Consider the following 27,456-nt stretch of genomic DNA (forward strand, 5'->3'; position numbering starts at 1 on the left):
TGGTCGACACTTGACTATCGAAGGAGGAAGTGTCGTTAGTTACAAATAATTTTCGTCTTTGGAAATGTTATTATATCGGAATATTTTTCTTTCTGTTCAGTAATAATTGCACGCTTACGGTTTTCGTCATCATTATTGCAACATCTCACCTGTGTTCGTGTGACATAAAAGTGCTGAATATTATGCTGTTCATCTTTCTGCGATGGCAACACGGCAGGGGAGGAAGTGGAGTCAGTTGGCTCTGCCAAGGAAGAGCGTGTCTGCGCGCTATTCTAGTTCGGACTGCTGGTCGATCGGGATGCAGCGCTGCGTTATGTATGTCACACATGGCTCCCGCCGTGAATGGTGGGCTAGCGCCTTGCTCCTGAGGAAGTTGTTGACTTCGAAGGGTAAAGCATGCTACAGTAAATTCTTTTCCGTTTGAGAGACTTCAGTTAGCCTGAATGAACATCTGAAACTCAAAATTTTTTATCAAAATTGTAAAATGTCGAATAAAACTAAATTTTATTTCCCCCCTCCATAGACTCGTCCTCCCGCTACAGGCATTGCCATTTTGCATGTTGGTTGTCATTATGAAACAGCTGATTGCCTAATTGAGGTTGAGTTATAGTGAAGTGTTGCCCATAATTAGCGATTACTTTCGAAAAATTGGGGTTTGGGACATTATAGAGTGTGGTTAAAGCATTAATAAAATTTCAACATCGTGAGTCGCCATATCTCAAGGACAGTTGTATTTTTGTTTGTAAAGAACATTCTTAAGTTTAGAAAGACATTTTGTGCAGTAGAAAGATTTAGTTCAAATGTATAATTTTAAATTGATAGGTTATAGTCACTTTCCTACACCGTCATGACGACATCGTCAGAAGACGTACTGCTTCAAGTGAGCCAAGTCCGGTACAAGAAAGGCGATGGCACGTTGTATGTAATGAACGAGCGGTTGGCGTGGATGCTGGATCATAGGGATACAGTGTCTGTAAGCCATCGGTACACAGATATCAAATGTAAGTAGGTTTTTGTTTTTATATGAAGCACAGTTGACTGTTTGGAAATTATGAACATAATAAGGTGATTTATTTTTAACAGTACAAAAGATTTCACCAGAAGGCAAACCTAAAGTGCAACTTCAAGTTGTATTGCATGATGGAACTACGTCAACATTTCATTTCGTCAACAGGCTGGGTCAGGAAGCGCAAATAAAAGACAGGGATGATGTTAAAGAATTACTGCAGCAACTTCTTCAAAAGTTTAAACGAGAAGTTAATAAAGAGCTTGAAGAGAAAAACAGGTGAGTGCTCTCTGATGGTGTCGAAAGTTTTATTGGGAAGTTCCATTTGGGTATGTTTTATTCGATGTTAAACTGATAATCAATAGCAAGATCTTCTGTCACATCTTTAGGCTGCTAAATATTATGTTGCTGCCAGCTGTTATTTTGCCACTTCTCACGAACCGAAATTTCGTACAGAGAAAATGATCCATCAATTAACTGTCATGCCTTCATCTTTTTAGTTGAACAAGACAGATAAAGTTAACCTTCGAGTAGATAGCTTTATTTCCTTTGTACCGTGCACTACTGTTAAAATAAGCCAGAAGTGATAAATTGAAATGATCGTTACAGCACACTATTGAATAGGGTGATAGATTGATTTTTAACTTTGTTTTTCATATTGCCATGCTGCTTAGTAAGAGATGAAAGTTGAAAAGGTAAGCATGTGCAGGTTAGTTTGGTACTTTTATAAAGAAAGCATCCAGTTTCATTCCACTTGTGAATGTCAAGCCTTTATGGAATGGCTTTTCTTTCTGAAATTGCAGCTTGAACACTGCCATAGACTGTACATGTTTATATTGGGACGCCAACATAAAATTGATGATTATTGATAGACCAAATTGTTTCAGGCTTCTGACAGAGAACCCTGCATTGTTGCAGTTATATCGTGATTTAGTAATAACTCATGTAGTTACTTCAGAAGAATTTTGGGCTCATCATGCTGTACAATACACACAGAAGCAGCTTAACCAAAAACAGGATATTGGTGTCTCAGGAGCATTTTTGGTGAGTTTATATACAGTTGTAATAATGACTTTGTGCTTTGACATTATGAAGACTCATTTTGTGATAGTTCAGTGTGCCTTGCCTTCTCCACATATGTCAATTCTGGATTAAAAATGAATGAAAATGAATGTACTTGCAATTGGAAAAGTGATGGTTTTGAGAGTTAGGTTGTTGAAATCACTGATACCTTGCCTTCTCCACATATGTCAATCCTGGATTAAAAATGAATGAAAATGAATGTACTTGCAATTGGAAAAGTGATGGTTTTGAGAGTTAGGTTGTTGAAATCACTGATACTTATTAGAAAGTGCAATTTTAGCTAGTGGTATGGTTAGTGCTGTTTACACAATTTGCTGTGAGGTAGGTATTTTGAACAGAGGAAAGTGAGTGGAAAAATCTTCTGTAGGCCTGTATTGCAACATGTGGTTTGATTCACAGTCTTTGGTAAATTTTCTATTAGTCCATGTAGTGTTATCAATACCGTTAGTATTGTTGCAAAGTAGGCCACTTCAGTATTTTTACATTTGTAATTAACATAAAATTGATGTAGGCCTAGTACAAATTAACAAATTGTAAATAGCTCATGTTGTTCATACTTATTTAAGCTCTCCTTTTGTGTGTCTCAGCTTACTTTGGTCAGTAGGTGCATTAATTTAAAAGTATGTTCAGTTTTTCTCAATCCCCCTGCCCCTGCCAATCACCCCTCAAAATTTCTTCCTTGCTACAATGGCTTTTCGTATTGAAAAATCAGTAAAGGGTTGGCAACTTCATGTCAGATGCTTTCGATCCGTGTGTGTGTGTGTGTGTGTGTGTGTGTGTGTGTGTGTGTGTGTGTGTGTGTGTGTGTGGTGTTAAATCGAAATGATGGATTACGGACCTTAATGGCTGATGTTGATGGCTTAATTAATAAAATCTTTGGGATATTATTGCTGTTGTCTGATAAGATTGTACTTACACTACCTTTACATTTTTGCAGTGTTTTGGCTGAGATGGGGTGTGGTCTTCATAAGCCCAGACAGTAGTGTTTGTGGCTGCTCTCCCTGTTTTATGTAGGTCTCTTCATCTCTGTTTAATTCTGCTATCTACATCCACTTGAACTTTAATTAGTTGGATGTGTTGATTGCTTGCTCAGTGTACAAACTGAATAACAAGGATATGTTACAACCTGGTTTCAGTGTTTTCGCAACTGTCTACTTTCCAAGTCATTCAACTCTTGCAACTGCAAGCTGGTTTCTACAGAAGTTGTAGCTAGCCCTTTACTCTGTACTTTATCCCTACTGTTTACAGAATTTCAAAAGTTATTTTCTGCTAAACACTGTGGAAAACATTCTCTGAAGTACAAATGCTATAGACATAGGTTTTTTCTCCACTCTGTCTCCTAAGTTATAGGATCAGTATTTTCTTTACTTTGACAAATTTATGGTACCAACATTGTTTTCATTTTTCTGTGTAAATTGAACAGGGGAGTGTCACCACGAGATCTTCGAAGTTTAATATTTTTATCAGATATTTCGTGACACTCAAATTTACACACTATTTCAGTTGTTAATATTATCCATTTTCTTGAACTTTGTTACAATGCTACGAAATAGTGTGCTGTGGTCTATTGATCAAACTCAAATGTTCTGTTCTCTCCTGCTCTCCTTGCTCACTCTTTTAATGCAGAACCTTGAGACACTTATTTTGGTCATAAAATTAACAGCAGCTCCCTATATAATGCAGAATTCATGTTGTTTTTAAAGTTCTGGAATTATATTGCATTATTACACAAGTGTTCAATGGCCCAAAGGTGCCCAATGTTCCCTTTTTTCTGTATCAGAAATGTTTGACCCTTTAATATTGAAAGGACGTTTATAATTTTGCTTTTTTGAAATAACAAACATTTGTTTCCAACTTAACCATTTCTCTGAAGTCCAAATTTACTCTTAATATCTCATTGTTGTACATCAGTTGGTGAATGAGCAGTAATTTTGTAACACTATTAATAAATTTTAATTGCATGAAACTTAAGGATAGCTAATGTTGCATATCACTATTAGAATCTGTATCCTACAGTTGATTAGTGCACATTTGTGAGGGTTAGTGAAAATTTCTGTATTGTTAGTTTAGACCCATTGCTAAGGTGACAGATACTCCTGCTTAAAGTTTATATAATATGGTGAACATGTCACACACTACATATACAAAAAAAAAAAGATGTGACTTACCAAACGAAAGTGCTGGCAGGTTGATACACACAAACATACACATGCACACAAAATTAAAGCTTTCGCAACCAACGGTTGCTTCATCAGGAAAGAGGGAAGGAGAGGGAAAGACAAAAGGATGTGGGTTTTAAGGGAGAGGGTAAGGAGTCATTCCAATCCCGGGAGCGGAAAGACTTACCTTAGGGGGGAAAAAGGACAGGTATACACTCTTTTGCGTGCGCGCGCGCACACACACACACACATATCCATCCATCCCATGTTAAGTTTATGTAAATGTTAGGTTACAATAGTAAGTTTAACTTTATTTTTCATTTTTTAATGTAAAAAAATTGTGCCACAAAGTGATACTTTGTAAGTTACTGTTAATTATTTGATCATAACTTCCTTTCACTCTTAATTCCTTTGGACTGATTGTTCTGCTGGCAAAGAGTAATGTGGCCCATCTCCTACATTTTCTATTCACTTTGTATTTGTTTGATATCTTATTGTTTTACTTCACAGTACTAGATACATTTGTTGCAGGTCTTTTAGCAGTGTGTGTTAAATTAAAATCATGAACAACTGTCTGATGATAAATTTTTGTTTCAGGCTGACATAAAGCCTCAGACAGATGGATGCAATGGTTTGAAGTATAATCTGACTGCTGATATTATAGAGTGCATATTCAAAACATATCCTGCTGTACGTAAAAAACACTTAGAATATGTTCCTCACAAGCTCAGTGAAGCTGACTTTTGGACTAAATTCTTCCAGTCACACTATTTTCATAGAGACCGTATCAATGCAGGTTCAAAGGATCTCTTCACTGAGTGTGCCAAGTTGGATGATCAAGGTAAGCTGCCAACTCTCCTTTCCTTTATTTGCACCCAGTGTCAGGCCTTCTGTTAAGACAGTATAAAATTTGATATGTATAATAGCCTACATTAGTGTCACAACTGCTGTTGAAAACAAAATTCCCAGAAGCTCTACTTCACTAGTGCTGCATTCCAGCAGGTGGTTTGGGTTGTGGTGGGGATAGTCAGGTGGGAGGTTGAGACTAGGGAGTGAAGGCTGTGTTGTTAGGATAACTCCCATGTGTTTAGTTCAGAGGAGCTGGTGGTGGAGGGAAAAATCCAGAAGGTCCGGATTGTGAATCAGCCTTTGAAACTGAGAATGTTATGCTCAGCTGCATATTTTGCCACTGTGTGATAAGCTTTGTTCTTGGCAGTAATTTGGTGGTGGCGATTCATTCTGGTGGACTGATGGATGGTAGTAATACCAACATAGAAGGCTGTGCAATGTTTGCAAAAGAGTTGGCATGACATTGTAGCTTACAGGTGGCCCAGCCTCTGGTGGGGTAGGATAGTCTTGTAATGGGATTGGAGTAGGAAGTGCTGGGTGAGTGGACTGTGCAGGTCTTGCACATTTACTGCAGGGACATAAACCAATTTGGCAAGGGAGTGGGGGTGGCATAGGGATGAACAAAGTTGTGTAGGTTGAGTGGGTGAGAGAACACCACTTAAAATATGAGGGGTGGTAAGGATCTTTGGTAGGATCTCTCTCATTTCAGAGCATGTTGGAGGTAATCAAAGACATGACGAAGGATGTGGTACAGTTTTTCCAGTCCAGGGTGATACTGGATGACAAGGGTGTGCTCCTTTGTAGCTGAGTGTTGGAGGTGTGTGAGAATATGGTATGGGAAATGTTTACAGACTACGTTCATGGGTAGTGCTCACCTGTGAAGGCTACCAAGAGATTGACATTCGCCTTCTTTATTTCTTCGTTTGTTGTGCTTGGTGTAGACGTACTGCGTTGCTATACTGGCTGAAAAATTTGGGGGTGGAAGTCAGACACAGAGTACTTTAAATGATGTAGCCGACGTGCACATTTGTTTCACACATGTTTATTTCACTGTTCACAACCCCCCCCCCCTCCCCAGTAATACACAGTTACATGGCCAGTGCACTCACTATTGTTTAACTTAAAAGTTCCATTAATAGATTGCAAGTGAACATCCACATACTGCTTCAATAGTTTACTGTTGTACATTATGAGCAGTAGAAACCTAACCACACAGCACAAGTGTTGCAGAATATTGTGGTATGTATTGAACACACACTGTCATTGTTTTAACATATGGCCTAATTGGTTACACTTATTTCACAGTTAATTTGATGCATTGTTGTTCTAGCCAACACAGGTTCTTGTCTGAAACTTGGCCATGGACTGACTATCACAGGACCAAAAATCGGGCCCTTGTATATCCTCACAATAATAGGTACTGAACCTACACATTGTTAAAAGTTAAATTTACAGAAATTCCAATTAAAACTTAACTCATTAAATTAACTGAATACATCAAAAAATTGGTTCTTTTTAACAGTTCCTTGTACTAAAGAGTTAGGCCGAATTATTTGTTTAAATCATAAAATTAACAAATATCGTTACACAAACAGTACTTTTGACAAAACTGTCAATTACTTTGAAATTAAGGGTTGGCTTTGCTAACATGTTTTCAAATAGATTCTTTAAAGAGTACTATTAGTTGTTCCTCCAAATGTTTATAATTAGTACAGAATTTATATTTGTTTATACGCTAACAATAAAATGTAAGTTGTGAAACAATTACTGATTTCACCCTATAACAAAAGATACTAACTAGGAATAGTTTAAATAAATTAGATCTATTACGTACATAAAACTAAGCACAAAATTAGATCTGGTGTTATATTCTTTAAAACTGAGGGCCAACCTTTCTTTCTTGTGAAAATGCAGATTATACTCACTAATGTTAATGGTAATTAGTTAAAAGTGGAAAAAAAAAACGAATTTTAAGGGGGCAAGTGGCAAAACAGGCGGGGAAGTAAAAATATCCCAGCTTGCTTAGTCAGATCTTCAGCATACTGGGCAAGTGAGTTATCGCCCACAGATGGCTAGGCTGTATGGGAGGAACTTCTGGGTATAGAACGAATGGCAGCTGTCAAAATGCTATTGCTGTTGGTGGTTAGTGATTTTAATGAGGACAGAGGTGTGGATAGGCACCTTAGATTTGGTAAACATCCAGGAAGGTAGCATGTTGGGTCGAAGACCTGGTGAAGTGGGTGGGAAAGAAGGTGTTGAAGTTAGGAAGGAATGAGGATAGTGTACTATGGCTCTAGGAATGTATCGTGAAGATGTCAGTGAACCCAAACCAGACTCGGGTTGATAGTTTTGGAGGGATAAGGTTTCCTCTATATAGTCCATAAACAGTTTGGCATAGGAGTGTCATGTTGGTGTTCATGGTTGTTCTGCAGATTTGTCTATATACCTTCCCTTCAAAGGAAAATAAGTTGCGGGTCAAGGTATGATTGGTAAGGGGTGTGAGGAGAATGTGGTGGGTTGAGTCTGTAGGACTTTGGGGAGGTAGTGTTTGATAGTGGTGAGGGCAGGGGCATGGATGTTGGTGTGAGGGAGGTGGCATCAACAGTGATGAGTAGGGATCCGGGAGACCAATGGGTGGGGATGGTGGAGACTCGGTGAAAGAAGTGGTTAGTATCTTTGATGTGGGAGACTAGGTTCTGGGCAATTGGTTGGAGGAGGTTGCCACCAAGAGTGGACATTGTTTCATTGGGAGCACAATAGGCAGCTACTATAAGGTTTCTAGGATTGTAGGGTTTGTGGTTCTTTAGGAGCATGTAGAAAGTGGATTGTGGAGTGTCATTGGGGTGAGGAGGGAGATAGACAGAAGAGTCAGACAGCTGGCAGAGGCCTTTAATCAGGTAGTCATTGAGATGCATCGTGACAGTGGTGGAGACTTCATCTGCAGACAGGATGGTTAGGCCACATGTTGGTATGAATGCCAACTAGCTGCCTACTGTGGTGAATGACCATTGCCAAACTGTTGCCAAGAACAATGTTGAAAACTCGGTTGCACAAAATGCAGCTGAGTATAACATGCTAGATTTAAAACTGGGCCTTCTGTATCATCCCCTCCATCAACAGCTTCTCTGAAGTAAGCAGATGAGTTATCAGTGCAACACATCCGTCATTCCTGTAGCTGTCCTGGCCTCAGTCTCTGGTGACCTACTGTCCCTGCACCATCCACCCAACATTTTCCTCCTTTTATGCCATCACCCCCTCCCAGTTCACATTCCCATGTCACCTCCAAATGTGCATTGCATGTCTAGCCCATGTACCTGACACCTCTCCCTCCCTGCATTCCTAGCCAGCTAACTATGTGCGTCCCTCCAAGCTGGTAGCCACACACCTGCAATATCTCTGTGCCACCTGCCTCTCCCACTACCTGATCCATCTGACACAACCCTCGCGACAACCTAGTCCACCTACCGAAAAGCGAAATGCAGCACTGGCACTGTTCATCTATCTGGAGGCTTATAGGGATGTAGGTGCACTGAGTGTTGCAGTTGTACACTTGTATTTTTTGCTTGCTCGAAAAAAGATCAGTTGAAAAGCTAGCAAGTTTTCTTCCTTTTTGTGTGTGCATATTGACAACTCAGCATCTCTGCTTTCCATTGAGTGGACTCATTAAATCCAAAAGTATCTGTTTTACCAGAACTTTCAAATGTCATTCTTGTATTTGTTGCCCATCTGTGGACTTCGTATTAAGATGCACAGCTGAAGTGTGGTATTGAATCCTCTCTGATACTATGGTTGCGGTGACACTGATCTGTAGAGCAGAGATCTAGGTTAGCTTGGAAGGTCTCTGTTTGGTTGACAGTTGACAAAGACAATGTTTGTGAAAGCAGAAAATCTGGTTGTGATAAGACATTGACCAGTAGCAAAGCCTAATGTTTACATCTGTACCACACTGAAAAATGCAAGGGTGTTCAGTACATACCTTTTACCAAATTCTGTAGGTGTATAAAGGGATTTTCCGCAGCAGTAATAATGCCACATAATCCCAACACCTAATGGTAAATTATGTAGTTTGAGTATGTCTGGTGTTTGTTTCTTTGTATACTAAACAGATGATATACTTTCTTTTTCCTTATATTTTACATGTAGTACATATAGTGTTTTATTTAATACTGTTCAAAATTTATAAATGTTCAGATTATAAGTAGTCAGTTCCTTGACTTCAAACTAAGTTACTCCATTTAGCTAATGGAGTGGCAGCTGAATTCAAATGTAAAACATTGTTTGGAAGACTAACATGAAGAAAATTGCTAACTGCAATCACAGAGAAAGCCTTGATGGACGTGGTATGGTATTGGATGGCTGCAATTTAAGGTGTGCTGAATATAAGACTTTCTGGGCACTACAGAAGAAAAATTAGAAAGAAAATAAGAGCCTAATGTTCTCTCAACAACAGGGTTGTTTGGAAATGGAGTGCTGTATCAGTTAGGAAAAGGTGGAAATGGAATAGCCGCTGTCCTTTCCGAATGAAACATCACAGCGTTTGTCTTCAGGAATTTGTCATGCTGCACTGTGTGGTGAATGAATGCGTCTGTTCAGTTCCATTAGGCAATAAGTACCAGAAGAGACAGGCAGTTTTGTCATAATTATTGCTGTGCTGATTTTGCTGCATTGGTGCAGAAATGACTCTGGCAACTCGTTGCAGTATGACATGTCATAGTAAGCTTTTGGCGACTACTTTGTGGTGTACTGTCATAATGCTGTTTCTAGAATGGCCTAGTTTGAATAACTGGACAACTGGCATTGTTCTATAATGAGATTAGGTGAAATGCATGTAGATGCTGTGCACTTGAAACTATGTATCCAGCACTCTCTCTCGCTTGCTTATGTAGAATTTGTCACCCACCACCACCACGGACAACTTGCAAAAATGATACAAAAATTCACTAAGTAACTCACTACACTCACGTTTAATGCTCGCCCTAGATAAGACATTCACAGCAGAACAATCTGAACACTACTAAATGGTCGTTGGCTGTCGGAGAATGCTTGACGTCACATGCACAGGAGCAGCCTAAACTTGACTGTCTTCATTTGCGACTCTACAATAGTCACTGTATTGAGTATCTGATTATGTAACACTGCAAAAAATTATGCAGTCCTTTAACCTTTTGAGATTGTTCAGTACATGTTGTTGAAAATTTGGTTGAACTGAGTGTGAAAGCTGTAGCAAAACTGCTGCGACAGCAATTAAGAACGGAAGCAGCATTGTTTAGAGGCTAAAACGGTGCACACAACTTTTTAAAAATGGAGTGTGTCCAGTATACATATTTCTGTTAAGGTTCTCCTGCATGCACACGAAACAAGTTTGATAGTCTGCCACAAGAGATCATACATTGCTTTTATCATGCTGGAATTGAATGTGTTAAAAAAATTTAACTTAGCTCCAAATTGTGAACCTCAGTTAATGTTGTAAATAATGATATCCACTAATGTGAAAATTTTCAGATATCGTTTAAATGACCTCCCAATTTAAATAGTGCAATAAATTTCAGGTATGTGTAATGGGTTTTCTCTTCAAGTCTTCACTTGAACACTAAATAAACATTGTTTTGGCTGCTTTTGTTAAGAACAAAGGCAGAGTAGTCCCTAGTAAAAACTATAATTTTTGTGGACAGTTATACATATCTGAGTGTTACCATTTCAACTAAATGGGTTACTGAATCTGAAAGCTGTGCATGACACTGTAATGCATTCTGCCACCACTTTTAATAGCTGCCCATTGTTCGTACATTAAATAATAGAATAGGTTGGATGATCCCTACTTTGTTTCAAAAGTTGTTTCTGGGTCGATAAAAATTTCTCAGTTTTTTAGAATTGTTTCCACAGGGATGATACATAATGCAGAAAATTAGGAAGAGAATTTAGGTTTGCAGATAGTTTTGTTCATAAACGTCTTTCAAGAGTTCATTGTTTAAATTCATACTTGTCATTTACTTTTGACCTATTACATTTTTTGCCTTTGTCATTGAATGTTTTTAGAACTGAAGAAAGATATAACCTGTGGTATTGAAGATCCACTTGTAAACATAACAGAATTTGAAGACACCACATTGGATGAAGGTTATGGTACTGGAATCGAGAAGTCTGGCACATCTCAGAGTGGCAATATGGTTCATCAGAATATGATAAAGAGGTGAGTTCAAGTTTAAGTGCACACACAATCGTGCAAAACATCAACATGTGTATGAGAGAATAAAATCTTGTAAGCTTGTAACAGTATGTACTGCAGCAAAGTCTTTTATTTGTATACATCATGCATTCTTAACTTCTATTCCATTGGCCTGAGTAATTTTATTTTAGTCTTAATACAAATAAAAGTGTGCACATTCTCTTATCAGAATTAAAAGAACAGGTGTGATATTTATCAATTGGAACTAAACCTAGATTTCAGGCCGTTAAAGATTAACAGCACTTCAACAAAAATTTCGTTCGGGGTTGGAGATGCCAATATCACACCTAAAGAAAAGTTTACATATTGGACCTCCCTTTCAGTTCACCACCTAAGCAACCCAAAAGTTAACACAATAAGATCTATATATAGCATAATTATCTGCATACATTACATTTCTCGATAATTTCTCACAAAAAACCATACTAAACGATGAGTTTGAGAGATCTGTAATGCAGTTTACTAGCTTGGTTGCATGCTTAATGTCTTCTGTTTTTTCATCTCTTAACTGGAGATGTTTAATTTTTGTGCATTCAGTCTGTAATGTTTCTGAGAATATATGTTGGTTTTATAGATTCAGTTTGTGATGCGGCACATTAAAGATCTCTCTTTTTATGGATTTCATTTGGTAGGTTAAATAGGTAGGAATAACAATGAAATTGATTTGTATCACCTATTAATGCTTATTTTGCTCACCTTTATAATTATTAAATTATAATTTAATTATAGATTAAATCTCACCTTGTGTGCCACAAAATCATCTGTAACAATTTCATTTTAATTTTAGACAGTTTAACCCATTGGTGTACAATGGCAGGTATACTGATCATTGCGCTCATGTGTATTTACATACAATGATGGGTATAGCCGTCACTGTACAGTCACCTTGTTGTGAGGTGCTGAGGCATGTTATGCATTACTGAAAGTTCTGTTTTTAGTTCAGCAGCATGTTGTTAGATGGCAGCATCTCTTGTCTGCCTTAAAGTTGACTGGAAATGTTCAAATGCAACTGCATGTTATGATGCAAAGTTGACATGCTTTCATAAATTCAGTAACACAACATGGCAGATCCATATAAAATTAAAGGTGGAAGAATATGTAGATATTTGTGAAGAAAGTTATGTGAATGATACTGATAGTGAAATTGATTCTGAAAACAGCTAAATCACAGACTCAGAAGTGTGTGACAAGAGGTTGTTAAAGTTTTGAACATGTCTGCGCGGTCAGTGACCATTTACTTTGTAAAATTAACAGCCATAGCAGCCCTCAGTTGCAAAAAAGCAGTCTTTTGATCCAGGTTTTGGCACTGCTCTGAGTGCCTTCATCAGAAATAAAACTATAGTTACAAAAATGCAGGAAAGAAAAATTTTTTAAGTGTAAGTACTAGCTAGTAGTACAAAACAAACAGTACTTACATGTCATGTATTAAACTAAAAGCTTTATCACTTGATTTTTTGTTTAACATGTGACATGTAAGTACTGCTTCTTTCTTGTACTACTAGCTAGTGCTTACACTTAAAACATTTTTTTCTTTCTTGCAATTTTGTAACTATGTGAGAGTTTTCTGATGAAGGCACTCATAGCAGTATCAAAACCTGGGTCAAGACTCCATTTCTTGCGACTGAGGGCTGCTATTGCTGTTAATTTTAGCAGTGGTTGCATTGACAAAGATTTTCCCCCTCGACACTCAAGATTCTGTTGTGGGGCCAGCAACAGGATCGTTGAGTTACTGATGAGTGGAACTGGGATAATATTTGCAATAAACATAAACTGTACATGCAGAACATAGAAGAATGGTTGACAAAGCACACTAGTTTCCTGTGCCAATAGATGAGATGAAGGTGCACTTTGTACTCTGCATGATAAGTCCCCAAAAAAAGAAACCACCTGTACAAGGTAACTGCTCAAAAAGAAAAATAATACAGACTCCTACTAATTGTAAAAGCATATCTTTTACTAGATTCAAAGCCATCTTAAGGCATCTTAATTTTGCTAATGTTTCAGCAGGTACGCAGCATGACAAACTGAGGAAGATCAGACAAGTTACTACTTATTATTCTTGGCAGATTTCAGTGTGTACAAGCCTAGTAACATTTTTTGTATTGATAAGTTGGAGAAATTCAGGGGCAGATTGTCATATGCACAATACAACCTATTAAAGAGGGCAAGATTGATTTGAAAATATATAAAGTATGCTCAAGTGATGATGGATACTGTTAACAATTTTAAAATTGGTAGAAAAAGTATTCAGAAATCCAGCAAGTGAGAAAGGTGTTTAGGATTTGAGGCTTTACTGGATGAATGGAGAAAAATATATGTGGGTAATTGGTATAGTTCTCCCCACCTCGTTTCTAAAGCTATAGGAGAAGACGACATACACGGTTGGGACCATACGACCAAACAAGAACAACATGCCAACATAGTTAAAGAACTCTTGTGCTGAAACGCGAACTGACTTTTGAATCAGCCAATAAAGTTCTTGCTGTAAAATGGATTAACAAAAACCCAGTGCACATTCTGTCAACCATTCATGATTGACCTGACCATGAAAAGCAGCAAAATTGGGGAGACTAAGCTGTAACCTAATGACATCAATGATTATAAACAAAGGAATTGGTGGAATTGATGCACATGATCAGTACTTTGCATCATACCCTCTTACGAGAAGATATGTGAAGAGATATAAACAGGATATTTTTTTTTTTTTTGCTAGACCTTAAAATTCTCAATGCAAATGTAGTAGATTACATGATGGACTCTAATAGAAGAAGGATGAGGCTTTGAGTTCATCTCGACCTGGCAGAATAAATCCTGAATAACAGACTTCATGATTATGGGATTTGTAGATGCTCAAGCCAAGGAAGAAATCCATTAAGATTATAAGGGGTGTTCAAAAAGAAACGAACTGGAGTCTGTAATGCGCAAACTGGTGACAGGAGGGTAATATTGTGGCGTGTGTAACGAGGTGTGGTTCCAACCAGAGCGTGAAAGTTCACAGCCTGTTGATAGAGGCCATGTGTGCATGTCACGTGACTATACAGAGTAGATGGGTAGTTCGCCAACTAACGGGTCCAAAGGAACGATTCACCAAGACAAATGGAAGGAGCAAGGAACAAATTCTAAGGAATGGTCTTTCATACTTTACTTTGATCGCGGCTTCTACTTATAGTTCCTGGGAACAGGAAACATTCGGTGTTGTTCCAGCCTTGGTCCCGTTCCTATCTGTCTTGGTCCCTGTCTAACTTGGCCGGACTTGTCCTTCTTGGCGTGGCCACTCGTCACAGTTCCACTGCCAACTGCTCCTAGTTAGTTCAGTATCAAGTTGTTAATTTTGTTCACTGCGCATGCCCATTCTAGATCTGTTTCAAATCTTTTTTGAACTCTCGACTTTGGTTCTTTTCGTATTCTAATCAGTGTCCACCACCAGTAATTAAAATGTATTTTATAATTAAGTAAATTACATAAAATGACATGGTTTGTAATTCATAAATCTTTACATGTAACAAAAGGGCATACCAGCTTGCTTCACTATTTCGATAAACGGCAGAAGATATTAAAAGCAAGCTTTTTATTACACATGTAAAGTGTGTCAGCATGGCACACACGAGTTGTCATTTTCAGTCTTTTTTTTATTAAAGGTTTTTTGATCGAAGGTAAAACAGCATGTTCATTGTTGTGGAAGGCAGACCAATTTACAAATGAATGAAGCCCATGCTTCATATTAGTGTCTGGCCTCTCATTTTGCGAGGAGAACACGATAACTTCTACAATATTATTTCAGTGGTACAGGGTGGTGCACGAAAAACCAGCTCGGAGTACTAGACTGCTCACTGTCTCTCACCAGTCATCATCTATTGTTTCAAAGTTGTTGTTTGCATTAGCTTATTTGTTATTTCTTTACTGCCTAATTATTATATGTTTATCTATTCTTCTCGTAGTGGTCGACAAATCATGCATAATTGGCAAGCAGTCTGTACTCTTGGCCACTTTTTATGCGCTATCTTATATTATTTAATTGCAATCAGCCACATAACGCTACAGTTGGCTAAACGAGAGGTTTTGCAGAATCACGAAAATTAGTGTGTGAGAATTATGTAATGAATAAAAACTGTTCTCCAGAGGGGAGGCAAGTGCCCCTTCTTGGCGCCTTATGTCTTGAAACCTAAGCTACTAATTTTCAATTTTTCATAAGAACCATGTACCATGTACAAATGAACGACGAATGAGTAAAAATGAACGGTTTCCAAAAAAAAAAGAGATCACCAGTGAACTAGCTCCCTAGGATGAACAAGTTTGTCCATTTCTAATATTACAGAGCTAGCAGCAGCATGCATCAATCATCCAATGCTGCCAGTCACATTGCAAATAGTGACATAGAGGTGTGAAAAGATGAGCAAAGATGTGTTGTTCGTTTTCTGACAGCGGGAGTAGTTGGAGGAATGGACATTCATTGATGAATGTCACAAGTGTACATGTCTCTTGAAAGGCCACAAGCACTTCAGGGAAGGATGGGTGTTGTTAGCCGATGATACACGGTCTGGAGCACCACACTGTATTACTGATGACAGGTCCAGCTGGTGGATGCACTCATTACCCAGGACTGCCAAGTGACAGTGAAAGCCATAGCTGCTGTGGTTGGATTGAGTGTTGCAAGTGTTCACACCATCGTGAAGAAATGACAGCACATGCACAAAGTGTTTGCCCAATGGGTGCCCCATAATCTTCAACAACGCCAGGAAGCATGTCAAATGGCTCACTGTCTTGCTCTTCTGCAGTGCTATGCTCGGGAAGGGAATGTGTTCCTGGCATGAGTGGTGGCTGGAGATCACTGTCATCACTTCAAACCAGAATTAAAATGACAAAGTCTCCAGTGGGAGCATCCAGGGTCACCACCACGAAAAAAGCAAAGGCCATCCACATGAGAGCAGAAAAGGTTATGCTGACGTTCTTTGACCAAGATGTCCCTCTTCTGATTCACTTCCTGCAGCATGGGCCAACAGTGAATGCCCAGCATTACTTGCAAACTTTGACCACCTTTCTCCAAGTGATCAAATCAAAACCACCAGGCAATATCACATGTGCGGTCATTCTGCTCCATGACAATGCAAAGCCTCATACGGCCAACACAGTCGCGGCACTCCTGCAGAAATTCAAATGGGACATTCTTGGCCACCTTCCATACAGTCCGGACCTCTCTCCCTGTGATTACGCCATTTTTGGTCCCCTTAAAAAGGCTCTGAGGGGGCAAAAGATTCATCTCGGACAGTGACGTCCAGCTGTACGTGCGGAACTGGTTAATATCGCAGCCCTGGGAATTTTATGAGACAGCCATTCACCGCCTTGTCACATTGAGACAATTGTCTCAACAGTTGGGGTCAATACTTCTGACTTACAGGTACTGGTTTCTGTAATTATGCCTCCAGTAAGTAAAGTGCTCTTAACACAGCTTGCAGTGTGTTGCTGTGAAAACAAAGGAAAATCCTGAGAAATGAGGTTAGTGCTGTGACACCATATCAATAAAAAATTGTATGCCATTGGGTTAATAATTGTTTCCCAAGACTAAAGATTAAAAAAAATCCTCGTGACTTAGAGCTGCCCAAAACACTCAGAAGAAAGCAGCACCTGCTAGAAGCATTAGTAGCCACAAGCAGAATCAGCACTTACTGGCAATGGTACTTGGAAACAGTTAACCTGCCAATTGTTAGCACAGCATTGGTATCATGTGAATTGGTGACATTTGCCATTAAGGGGTTAAGGTTGTATTCACTATTTAGTTGGTACATAATGTCCACTTTCCCTAGCTTTAAAAGTTTAAGAAAACTAACTGTTTTCACTGGAATTCTTTCATCAGAATTGGTTTTTCATCATTTGCATGAAAATTCTTCAATTCTGTGATGCCATTCCCAGTCTAGGCTCTATTGCTACACGGAAACAAGACAGATGAAACAGAAAAATGTACATTTTACTTCAGAGCTGCTCAGCTGCATCATACAATGTTCTGTTGAAAGTGAATGTTTACTCTTGCCTGGATTTAAACTGTTCTTTGTTTTCATTCTTGATATATGCTTGGATTGGTTCTGGGTGCAACTAAGTTGTTAACTTTCATCCTAAGCCCATTTTCCAGATTTTTGCACAAGAAATTGCACACTGAATTTATATTGCACTTTTTCAGACATGCACTCTGCTGCAAGACTTCACAAGAAAATAACGCACTAGAAGTTGAACACAAGGCACAAAAAGAAACTCGCTAATAACACAATGCATCCTAAGAAATGCCGTCAGCAAGCAAGGAAACTGTAGTGGTGGGATGTGTGTCCTGTACTTATTTCCTCTAATCAATCATGAAACTTGTCCTGAATGGCAACACTTAAGTTACTGTATTGTAATATACTCTAGAGATACAATTAAACATATTCCTGTGGTGGATAAAATTGCCAGTGTCATAAACAAAGAACTAAATAAAACACTACCAGAACATCAATACAAATTGTTAGTTAATGAGACACCAAAGAATACTAGAAATTTGGATATAGGGATTCAGTGGCACAGCCCTTGATTCATTCAGTATCGATGTAAGCAGTGGAATGTGAAAATTGTGTGGAGGTTGATAGAACACTTTCGGTTGTACAGAGACTTCCAAGATACTCACAACTGCTGTATTCTGTAGAAGCCACACCTTCAAACCTTTACTGCATGGAGCTAACTCTTATTTCAAGGAGCAGTTTAAAGACTGGCTGCTGCCTGTTGATGAATGTTACTTGATATCAACAGTCATAAAAACATTGACTATGTGTGAAATGCTTTATGATGATTTAAATTCTGTAATACATTGTTGAGAAATATATTTTAGTACATATCTTGGGGCAACTCTACTACAGAGCTGTGCCTGTTCAAGCATAAAATTGTTATAGGGACAGCCAAGCTTTCAAATCTAGTAAAATAACTTTGCTAAAGAATACTCTTCTGTTTACAGCATATTTTCTTCCATTCAGTATTTGTATATTTAGAAATAACTTCATAGCTGTCTGTAAGTTGACACTATATTAGTCACTGGGAAACTTGTTTCCTTGCTACTGGTACAGTATGTTTTTGTATCTGGTACCCATTAAAATGTATGAAGGAATTTTATACTATGGAAGTAATTAATTGCACATTGGAGCAGCGTTTTTCAAACACACTGTTTTGTAAAGCCCCTGGGCTTCAGTTTAATGTCCATGAACTATTGTCCAGTTTCAGAAATATTGTAAAACTTTACGTACTCAACTTAGAAATATTGGCAGGAATTCTTGTTCAAAAACTTTTTACATCTAAGTGGTTCAATCTAAATTTTTGTAATATAATTGTGTTCTTCATAAGTTTATTAATTCTTACTGTCCTTCAACATATAGTTGTTAATGCACATAAGCCACTGGGTTCACCACAGATAACATGCTTTTATTGAATGCCACTTGATTTAAAAATAAAGGAACTTAGGAGGAGCAGGGAAAAATTGCTGAAATGAAACAACTGTGCAAAATGAGTTTTAAAACTGACCACTCCCCATTATTGCATGAGTATTTGTTAATTTGTGTTATGTAATAGTATGTAATGTATGCAATTTTCCTTGAACTGCAGCTATGTTTAATTTTACAATAAAATGAGACGTATTAGCTTCAACATTTGCCATTTACAGAAGTCATATGTACTGTTGTCACTTGCAGTGTTTCATGATACTAATTTCTCAAATATTTGCAGGTTTAACCAGCATTCAATTATGGTATTAAAAGCCTGTCAGCAACATACATATGAGCAGCCAGAGTCACCATCCCAGATAAATGGCAATATAAACAGTGAACCACAGTCAAATGTAAAAAAGGTAAAACTTACTTTGTGATTAACTAAGATTGGTAAACTGATATTAAAAATTGTGTGGTATGTGGCCTCTCTCCTCTTTAACATTTTGCTGTTGAAAGGGGGCTCTCAATGCAGCAGATGGCACTTAGTAACTCTCATCTGCTTGAACCAATGTGCTCAACACACTTCTGTGCTCCTTTTTAAATCTCCTGAACTTACTTTTAATCCAGGGATATCAGTGCTTTGGACATTTGTCCTATCTTCAACATTGGTAAAATGCTTAGATAATGAGTTTTATATTGATAAGTCATAGGAATATGTAGTTACAAATGTGTAACTTCAGCAATTGTGAGATAATTTTAGTAAAAATATCAAGTAAGAATTTTTTAAAACAAAATAGTATTTGTTGACACTCTATCCATAGTGTAAATTTGGTCTGAGGGACCAGTTATTTTCATTATGTAGAAATACTCATTGAGGGCAGCATCCAGTTCCTCATATGATACAAATTTTCTCCCACCAAACTAATTCGTCAAGTTTGAAAATTGGAATAAGTCGGTGAAACTAAATATAAAAAGTAGGTTGGCTGAGGGGCCAAATTTCAAGCTTAGTTTATTCACTTTGCAATTGTGACTGGAATTCGTCAGATGATGCATAGTATTGATGAAAGTGCACCTTTTTTGTCAGTTTTAGTAGTTTTTATTTGAAGTTGTTATATATGAGCAAACAGTAAAATGTAACTGGTGTTCAGGCCGTGCCAGAAATGGGTGGTCTGAATCAAGGACGGGCAGGGGGGTTTACACATAATGAGGTTATTTGAAATGAGAAGTAAAGAAAACTTTGACTGTATTGTGATATTGTGACAGCATGGAATAGAGGTGGGCACACCTGCGGTGGAAATATGACAGCTGCCGGTCTAGGTGGTTGTGAAACACAGGAACAAGTGGGAGTGATGGTGGTTCACTTAAAGTTCTGCTGGTGGCAAGTTGTGGAGTGCTGAACCAGTCAGATAGCAGGGACCTATCCACTCGGAACTTGGAAGGATGGATCACAAGAGATTAATTTTTGTGTTCTGCTCACCAAGGCTTGGTCAGCAGATACAATGCAATCCAGTTCACACCTCCTGTTCGCTAGGCTTGATGTCGGTAGCTAGTTTATTCAGGAGGGGACAGAGAAGTCTACTTTCAGTAGATGCTACTAGAGTGAATTGCTACTGTCCTGGAGGACAAGCTGGGGAAAATTGAAATCAAATTTTGCTTGAAAAATCTTTATTATGCCTAGACTGGCTGGTCTTCTTTCAGTTTTGGTTCTGTTCATATTAAAGTACTGTGAGGATTATACTTGTAGAATCCCTAAACAGGTCTCACCTTCACCTTAGGAGTTAATAAAGTGGTCTTGGCCTCCTTCGGTGCACTCATGGATCATTGTTTTGACTGTTTAAACAATGGATCCAGATGTCATCTGAGATAAGGATACGCATAAGAAGTCGTCCTCATTGCAGGTAGACATACAAATATTGTTTGAATCATTCTGCTGGTTGTGGTTACGGTCATCAGGGATTGTCATCTGCTGAACATACACAACTTTTACACTCACATTTGTGTTTCACATATTGTATACTCATTATGATGATGAGATTCTTAATCATTGTTATCTCACCTTGTAACTAATTCATAAAGAAGTATTTATAATGTATCAAAGGAATATTCAATCAAGACATGTGGAGCAGAAGCCAGGCTATCTAGAGTAAAGTACAATAAAAAAGATATATTTTATGGTGTGCGTTACGCACACACAGTCTAGTCGATAAGGGACAACAGCATTACCCAAACATTTATTTTGGACAGCACTGGCCAACCACCTGGTTCAGCTACTGTGCGGTAATGTGAATAGTTCCAATTAAGATGTAAAAAGAGATGAGCAGAGCAACAATATAGCTTGGAATGTCATTTGATTTTTAAGTAGAATGAAATATTTCGTAAAATTCGAGCAGTACTGTATGCATCTTAGGGGACCAGACAGTAAGCATAACATGCTCTCGTTCTTAGCTAACATTAAATTGTAGTTACAAATAAGAGCAATGAAAATTCCTAAAAGTGTATTGCAGGGCTTCCACCATACATTAATTATTGAAGCCACTGAAAGCATTTCTTACAGTCATCTAGTAATTCCTGAACTAGATCCATATTTAATCAAAGAAGTACGTTTCAGTGTTGAAACTCTCATCTGCTACGTTTATAGTTGATCAGCAACGGAGGCTGTGAAGCCATCAAAGTGCCACATTTTCTCCCCTTCTTTTGACGTGTTGCTGTATATTCAGATAGTGTTCAGCAATGATTTGTGACAGAGCTTCGTATGTTTGTTCCAGTATGTCTGGCAACTTAAGTATGTTATTCCTTGTGACAGTTCCCCTACCTTGGCTCCAGATAAGTACTGTTTATTTCCCAAAACTGTGAAACAGTGGCAACTGCAAATGCAGCATTTGTATGGCATGCTTGATGCTGTGAAAATTGTTTCTCATGCTTCCAAGACCCTTATCAACTGGCGTTTTGAGAGACCATGTCTGTGGTAGAAAACAATGGCCTTACCCTAAATAAAAAGTATTTGATTTTAAATTTTTGTTCTGAAAATTTAGTTTTCCTAATTGAAACCATTTTTGTTAAAGATCTTCTATAAAATATTGGTAATTATATTATGAAAAGGAAAGTTGCCACTTACCATGCAGCGGAGATAGGCAAAACAAAAAGAATGTTCCAAATAAAGCTTTCGGCTCATAGGTCTTTGCCAACAAAAAACTCACTCACACACTAACGTGACTGCTGAGGCAACTGTAACTACACTGCCTGTCTGTGACTTGGCATCTCTTCTATATGGTGAGTGGCAATTTCCCTTTTCATAATATTGTTACATTCCATCCTGGATTTTTCATTGTTTAATATTAGTAATTAGGAATTTATATTTACAATGACAACTGGAATTTTGTGTACAGCAAGTAATTAGAAAAAAGATGTTAATTTTCAGTAAAATGATTAGATATTTGTTAATATGCATAAATTTCAGGAATTTTATATTTAGATGCCGGTATTCCAAATTGAACGAGAAAAAAGAATGACCAAAGGGAGATTAGGACCATTGCTCCATGGAGTGTATCTTATCACTCTACACACTTATGCTGTAGATTCAGCTCAGCATGCTATTATAAAGTCTTGACTCTAGTAATAAATGATGTTGGAAAACTTCAAAGCTGATTCTTTTCCAGTAAATGAGTGAAAAAACATTAGAAACGACTAATTTCTTTTCAGTTTTAACAGTGCTTTGCGTTCGTGTACCTATTTCCACTGGATCATGCAAAGCTTTGATCAGATTTTCTGAATTTCCATGCAGCTCATTTTTTATGCAAGTCCTTTCATTCTTCAGTCCATTTTGTTCAGGTTTCCTTTCCAGTCTTGTAGACTGCGATGCCTATCGATCAATTTTTTTATGTGAGAGTTTGTCTAAAACATCCCAAGAATTTATTTGGCATATTTTTGGATGTTTTGTGACATTTTGAGTCAATGGTATAGAATTTTCAAACTGTGTAAGTTGAAATTTTGCCAAGTCTTGTTTTTGGGAGTCTCAATGCATCAATAGAATTTTAATCTTCTTTCTTCAGATATCTGGCACAGGGTTGGATAATTTTTCTGTTTTCCCAGGATTTTAGTCTGTAGCCATCTTCTGTTGTAGTTGAGCTGAGAACCTTTCTCATACTTTTGCATTCTCCTTTCAGGCTGCTTCACACATCCCCTCTCTGTTTGCCCCCATTCCTCCAGGTGGTTTAAGGATCTTACCTAGGTAGTAGAAGTATGAGTGTCTTGATTTGACCTACTGTGAGGACAATTTTTGGATATCACAGTATGAGCACAAGAATAGTTTTTGGAACGAAATTAAGCTGAATTTTTCAGCACATTTTTAGTGGGCTTCTGATTGGAATGGTGTGCTCATTCATTAAGATAGCAAAGTCATCTGTGAAAGCTAATCGCCCTATTTTGATGTCTTTGTTATCCTAGTTGTATAGGTTTACATTAGTTCTGAACATTAAATTTGTTTTTCCTCTTTCAGATGAATTTGTCCAGAAAGCTGTTAAAGAAGAGTGACAGACAGATAATTGCCCTGTAACACTGGTTTTCATGAGCATATATTTCACCAATCAATTTCTTGTTAGATTTTTTGATGAGGGCTTATTTACTGAGGTTGAGTTCGGTTGTGCTGCTGCTGCTGCTGCTGCTGCTGCTTCTTGTTATTATTCAGGGTTGCCACAGGTTCTGGAAATTGGGAAATATCAGGGAATTTCGAACACATGAGGGAAATCGAGGAAATATCGGGGAATTTTGAAGGGAAAAAAGGGAAAAACTTGGTAGATGAAATAGTTTGCTTCTGAGTTGTCATGAATCATCGCTGGCTGGGTGCAGCTGAGTACGTTCACTGCTTTGGTTCTCCCTCTTTGCTGCTGCTTCTCCCTTTCCTACCATTCCCCTTAGCTTGCCACTAGCCTGGCAGCTGCCAACGAGAGGCAGGGATGCATGAGGAGTGGTGTGTTTGGATCTGATTCTCAGAGACTGTAGACGCAGCTGCCGAAGACGGTGGTCATGTATGCATTAGTTGTCTGAGTGATTGTGAATGTGTGCGCGCTCTCGTTTTCTGACAAAACCTATGGCTGAAAATTCAGTTGTGTGCGTGTGATTCTTTCCTACGTGCCTGTCTGCAGGTTGGCAATCATCTTTATGGTGAGTTGCTACTTATCCTCACTATTATTGATTCTTAGAGTAGTTGGACAAGTTATCTGTGCTTGGATTGATCAGTGGTCTCATTTCATCAACATGCTGTCTGTGGCTTGTGAATAGCTGGCAATACAAGTGGATTTCTGCAACAGGCCAATACTGCAGGCTGTTTCTGTGGTTGTCTGTACTGGATTGGGCTTGCCGATCTGAAGCCATTCGGTTCCCACTAATGTGCAGGCCCTGCCCATTGAGTCTAGTCACACCGATCTGGCCGCAGGCTGAGTCTGTCTGTGTGTGGTGTATAAAGAGTATGGAAGGTAAGAAGAAGAAAATTGTGTCCTGCCGTTTGTACAATATGCACTTCTTTATTCCTCAAAAGGAAAAATCTCACAATACCTGCAATAACACAGTGGGTAATAAGACAATGAATGTAGTAGAAGCAACATTTCATTGGCAGTTACATATAGTGTTGGTTTACATAATTCTTCCCCCGCCTTATACACTTCTTTCAGGAGACCTACTTTTTCCGAGGTTATTTCTGAAATCATTGAAGATATTTTCAATCTGTCTAGCGACACCAAGGAAATACGCATTTTTGTCACCAAAAGTGTTTAGTTTTATTGAAATAAAATGACATTAATGGCCTCGATGAAACTTGCACACCATTTGGCTTGCTTTCTCCATCTAAAAAGGTTCATTGCAGAAGATATTGATGTTAGTACTTAAAATTTTGGCTGACATCAGGAAATGATTTCAGATTGAAAGTTTTTATAGATATTTCCTTGTTTGGACAATTGTTTCTTGTACTGTAGCTGCAAAGATAGTCAACTTACATTTTAACTTACCCTTGAGATCTCAAAATTTGTCAGGAAAAAATGCTAAAACTTGTCTGGAAATCAGGGAAATATCTGGGAATTTCCTGTAGGCAAACTTGTGGCAACCCAGTTATTGAAGCAATGATTTTTGTTGTGTTCTATGTATGGACTACTAACCTGATTAGACTTCTATAAAAATGTGTTGACATTTTCTCTTTACAGTTAAGACTTCAGGAGAAGATAACATATGAAGACCTAGATGCCGCTAGTGAGTCCAATAATGTCAGTGCCCCACAGCTCAGTCTGTCTAGAGTTGATAGGTATTTGCATGGACCAATGCCTGACTCCTCAGGTAATTACGTAAATTTGAAATTCCTTAAATGTGAATTATGTTCCTGGAGTGATGGGTGACATTTTTGTAATGTAATAAATTGTTTGGGAAAGCTACGTCACCATCTGTAAGAACTGTGCTAAAAGTTTTTTCTGCTGTGTGATTTTTGCTAATTTGTTAAAATTGATTATGTTTATTACTTTTAATTCATGCAATGATATATGCATTTGATCCATCAAATCAGTCAGAAGATTGGTGTTAAAAGTACAACCTGAAAATAATTTTCTCATCATGATACTTACAGTTTTAGTAAAGAACGAGTTGAACAAAAATAAGAACTTATTACCATATTTAAAAATACTAGTTTAGATATAAATTTGGAAGTAAGTTGATGATTTACTATCATATTGGTATTTGATAGTGGACCAGGTTAAACACATTGAAATATTGCAAAGCTTTATTTTTTTCTGACCCAGCTGAAGGACTGACAGGAGAACAGCTGTTGGGAACCTCCATGAAACTTGGTAGAGAGGCACAAAGTTGGGGAGTATTACAGCGGCATAATACAACACTGGTGAATCCTGCATCAGCTGTTAGTGCCTTAGGAGAACTGACTCCAGGAGGTGCATTAATGAAAGGTTTCCAGGAGGAATCTCTAGCACGTGAGTTGCTTTTGTGACATCAGTCCTTTAAGTTAATTGCATTATTTTTCAAATAAATCATAAGTTTCAAAATGTTTGTTGTGGAAATGTGATTGTTTAATGATGGAAACATTTGATTCAGATATAACACACTTTTACAGAGCTTGTGCCACCGGATCTTGAGAAGGAACTGAAGAATCTGTACATGTCAATGTGTGAGCTACTACGCCATTTTTGGGCATGCTTTCCCCCAACTACAACAACACTAGAGCAGAAAGCAGCCCATATGCATGAAGCACTCCACAGGTTTCACTCAGCTAGGCTGAAGCCTTTTGAGGTATTTTTGTAATAGCAGTATTTCCATCACTCATATTAATGACAAACATATTCTCTCTCTCTCTCTCTCTCTCTCTCTCTCTCTCTCTCTCTCTCACACACACACACACACACACACACACACACACACACACACACACACACACACACACGTTTTTACTTTCATTATATAAATTTTGAATAATTAAACCTTTATAAGTTGTTCATTTGGTAAGTTTTCATCTTTGAGCTTTAGCATTTGCTAATACCTATGAAAATCTTTTCAGGATAGAGTGCTGAGAGAATATTCACCCTTGAGCCACAATCTGACTAGTCACCTGAATCAGCTGCTGAATGCAGCTTACCGTAAATTTGCTACATGGCAACAGCGCAAAATGCAGATCCTGAGGTAGCCAGAGGAACATGGTGTATTTACAGGACTCAGTTACCACAAATTATTCATGCCAAAAAGAAGTTTGAAGCATTTAATATATATATTTACTGTATATTTCTGATAAAACAGAACAGTGCTACACAGACATCCGTGATGTATTTTAATAAGTGATGTACATGTGAATACTCAAGTATTAAACATTTATAGTTTTGTATTGAATGTCAGTTTTTTCTCCCATTATCTACCTTAAATATATTGTGGGAACAGTTACTGATTTTTAAAAAGGAATCCTCAGGTGTGTAGTTTTTGTTGAGGATTATTGCTGTGAATATTTTTTACAGGTAATGGAGTCTTCATGAACCCTCTAAATGCTTTGGTCATAATATTAAGAGGTTGAGTGCCTGTCCAAATGCAGTGTAGGGCCATTTCCATTTGCATTTTCTTAGCATGGGATGTGTAATAGATTAGGCCATATATTTTACTGCGTGCATTTTTCCTGTACCATCCTTTCACACAATTATCATAATATGTGAGAAATGATATATAAGAAAACATCAATACACTAGCGAAAGAAGTAAAGTACTAAGAAATAATGGTTGTGTATTAATGCATTACTGTGTATTGTCCTTGGAGTGGGAAACTATCAAATTCATGTTGACTGTCACAGTGGAGTAGCAGTTTACTACAGGCTAGTGCGTGAGCTCTGATGTAAGACGGATGGCAGAGAGTTTGTACTGCCTTGTGCAAAGACACATGAAAATACATTTTGCGTAGTTATAGGAATGAATGCAGAAGTTCGTGGAATCGAACGGGTCCTACACTGAAAGTAGCAATAACTGAAGATTACTGGGAAGCCCACAGCTTTGCAACATCAATACTTTTGGATTAATCCTTCTGCTGCTCCAGAAATGTTCTTAGCATTCTGTGCTGAGGTGGCTTTTGTTACGGCTGCACTGCTCACCAAATGCTGGTGCCTGTGCTGAGAGATGGCATTCTGGCCAATACGAAATACATATTGTCCGATATTTTGAGAACTATTAGGTGAAA

At 38.0% G+C, this 27,456-nt stretch overlaps 1 protein-coding gene across 2 annotated transcripts; it reads left to right on the forward strand.

Moving 5' to 3' along the window:
- Positions 1 to 246: 246 nt before the first annotated feature.
- Positions 247 to 26,623, forward strand: LOC126175801 (general transcription factor IIH subunit 1). Of its 2 annotated transcripts, none has more exons than XM_049922785.1 (11): positions 247 to 389; positions 823 to 1,001; positions 1,084 to 1,285; positions 1,894 to 2,050; positions 4,846 to 5,089; positions 11,134 to 11,287; positions 19,058 to 19,178; positions 24,951 to 25,080; positions 25,536 to 25,721; positions 25,862 to 26,037; positions 26,303 to 26,623. In XM_049922785.1, exons 2-11 carry the CDS (start codon positions 848 to 850, stop codon positions 26,426 to 26,428), a joined length of 1,650 nt encoding a protein of 549 aa, XP_049778742.1. In that variant the 5' UTR covers positions 247 to 389; positions 823 to 847; the 3' UTR covers positions 26,429 to 26,623. The 2 variants fall into 2 exon arrangements, with proteins under 2 accessions (XP_049778742.1, XP_049778743.1); XM_049922786.1 differs by lacking the exon at positions 247 to 389 and adding an exon at positions 491 to 703.
- The last annotated feature ends 833 nt before the right edge of the window (positions 26,624 to 27,456 follow it).

Source organism: Schistocerca cancellata, chromosome 3, assembly GCF_023864275.1.
Source record: "Schistocerca cancellata isolate TAMUIC-IGC-003103 chromosome 3, iqSchCanc2.1, whole genome shotgun sequence".
In the NCBI taxonomy this organism is placed as follows: domain Eukaryota; kingdom Metazoa; phylum Arthropoda; class Insecta; order Orthoptera; family Acrididae; genus Schistocerca; species Schistocerca cancellata.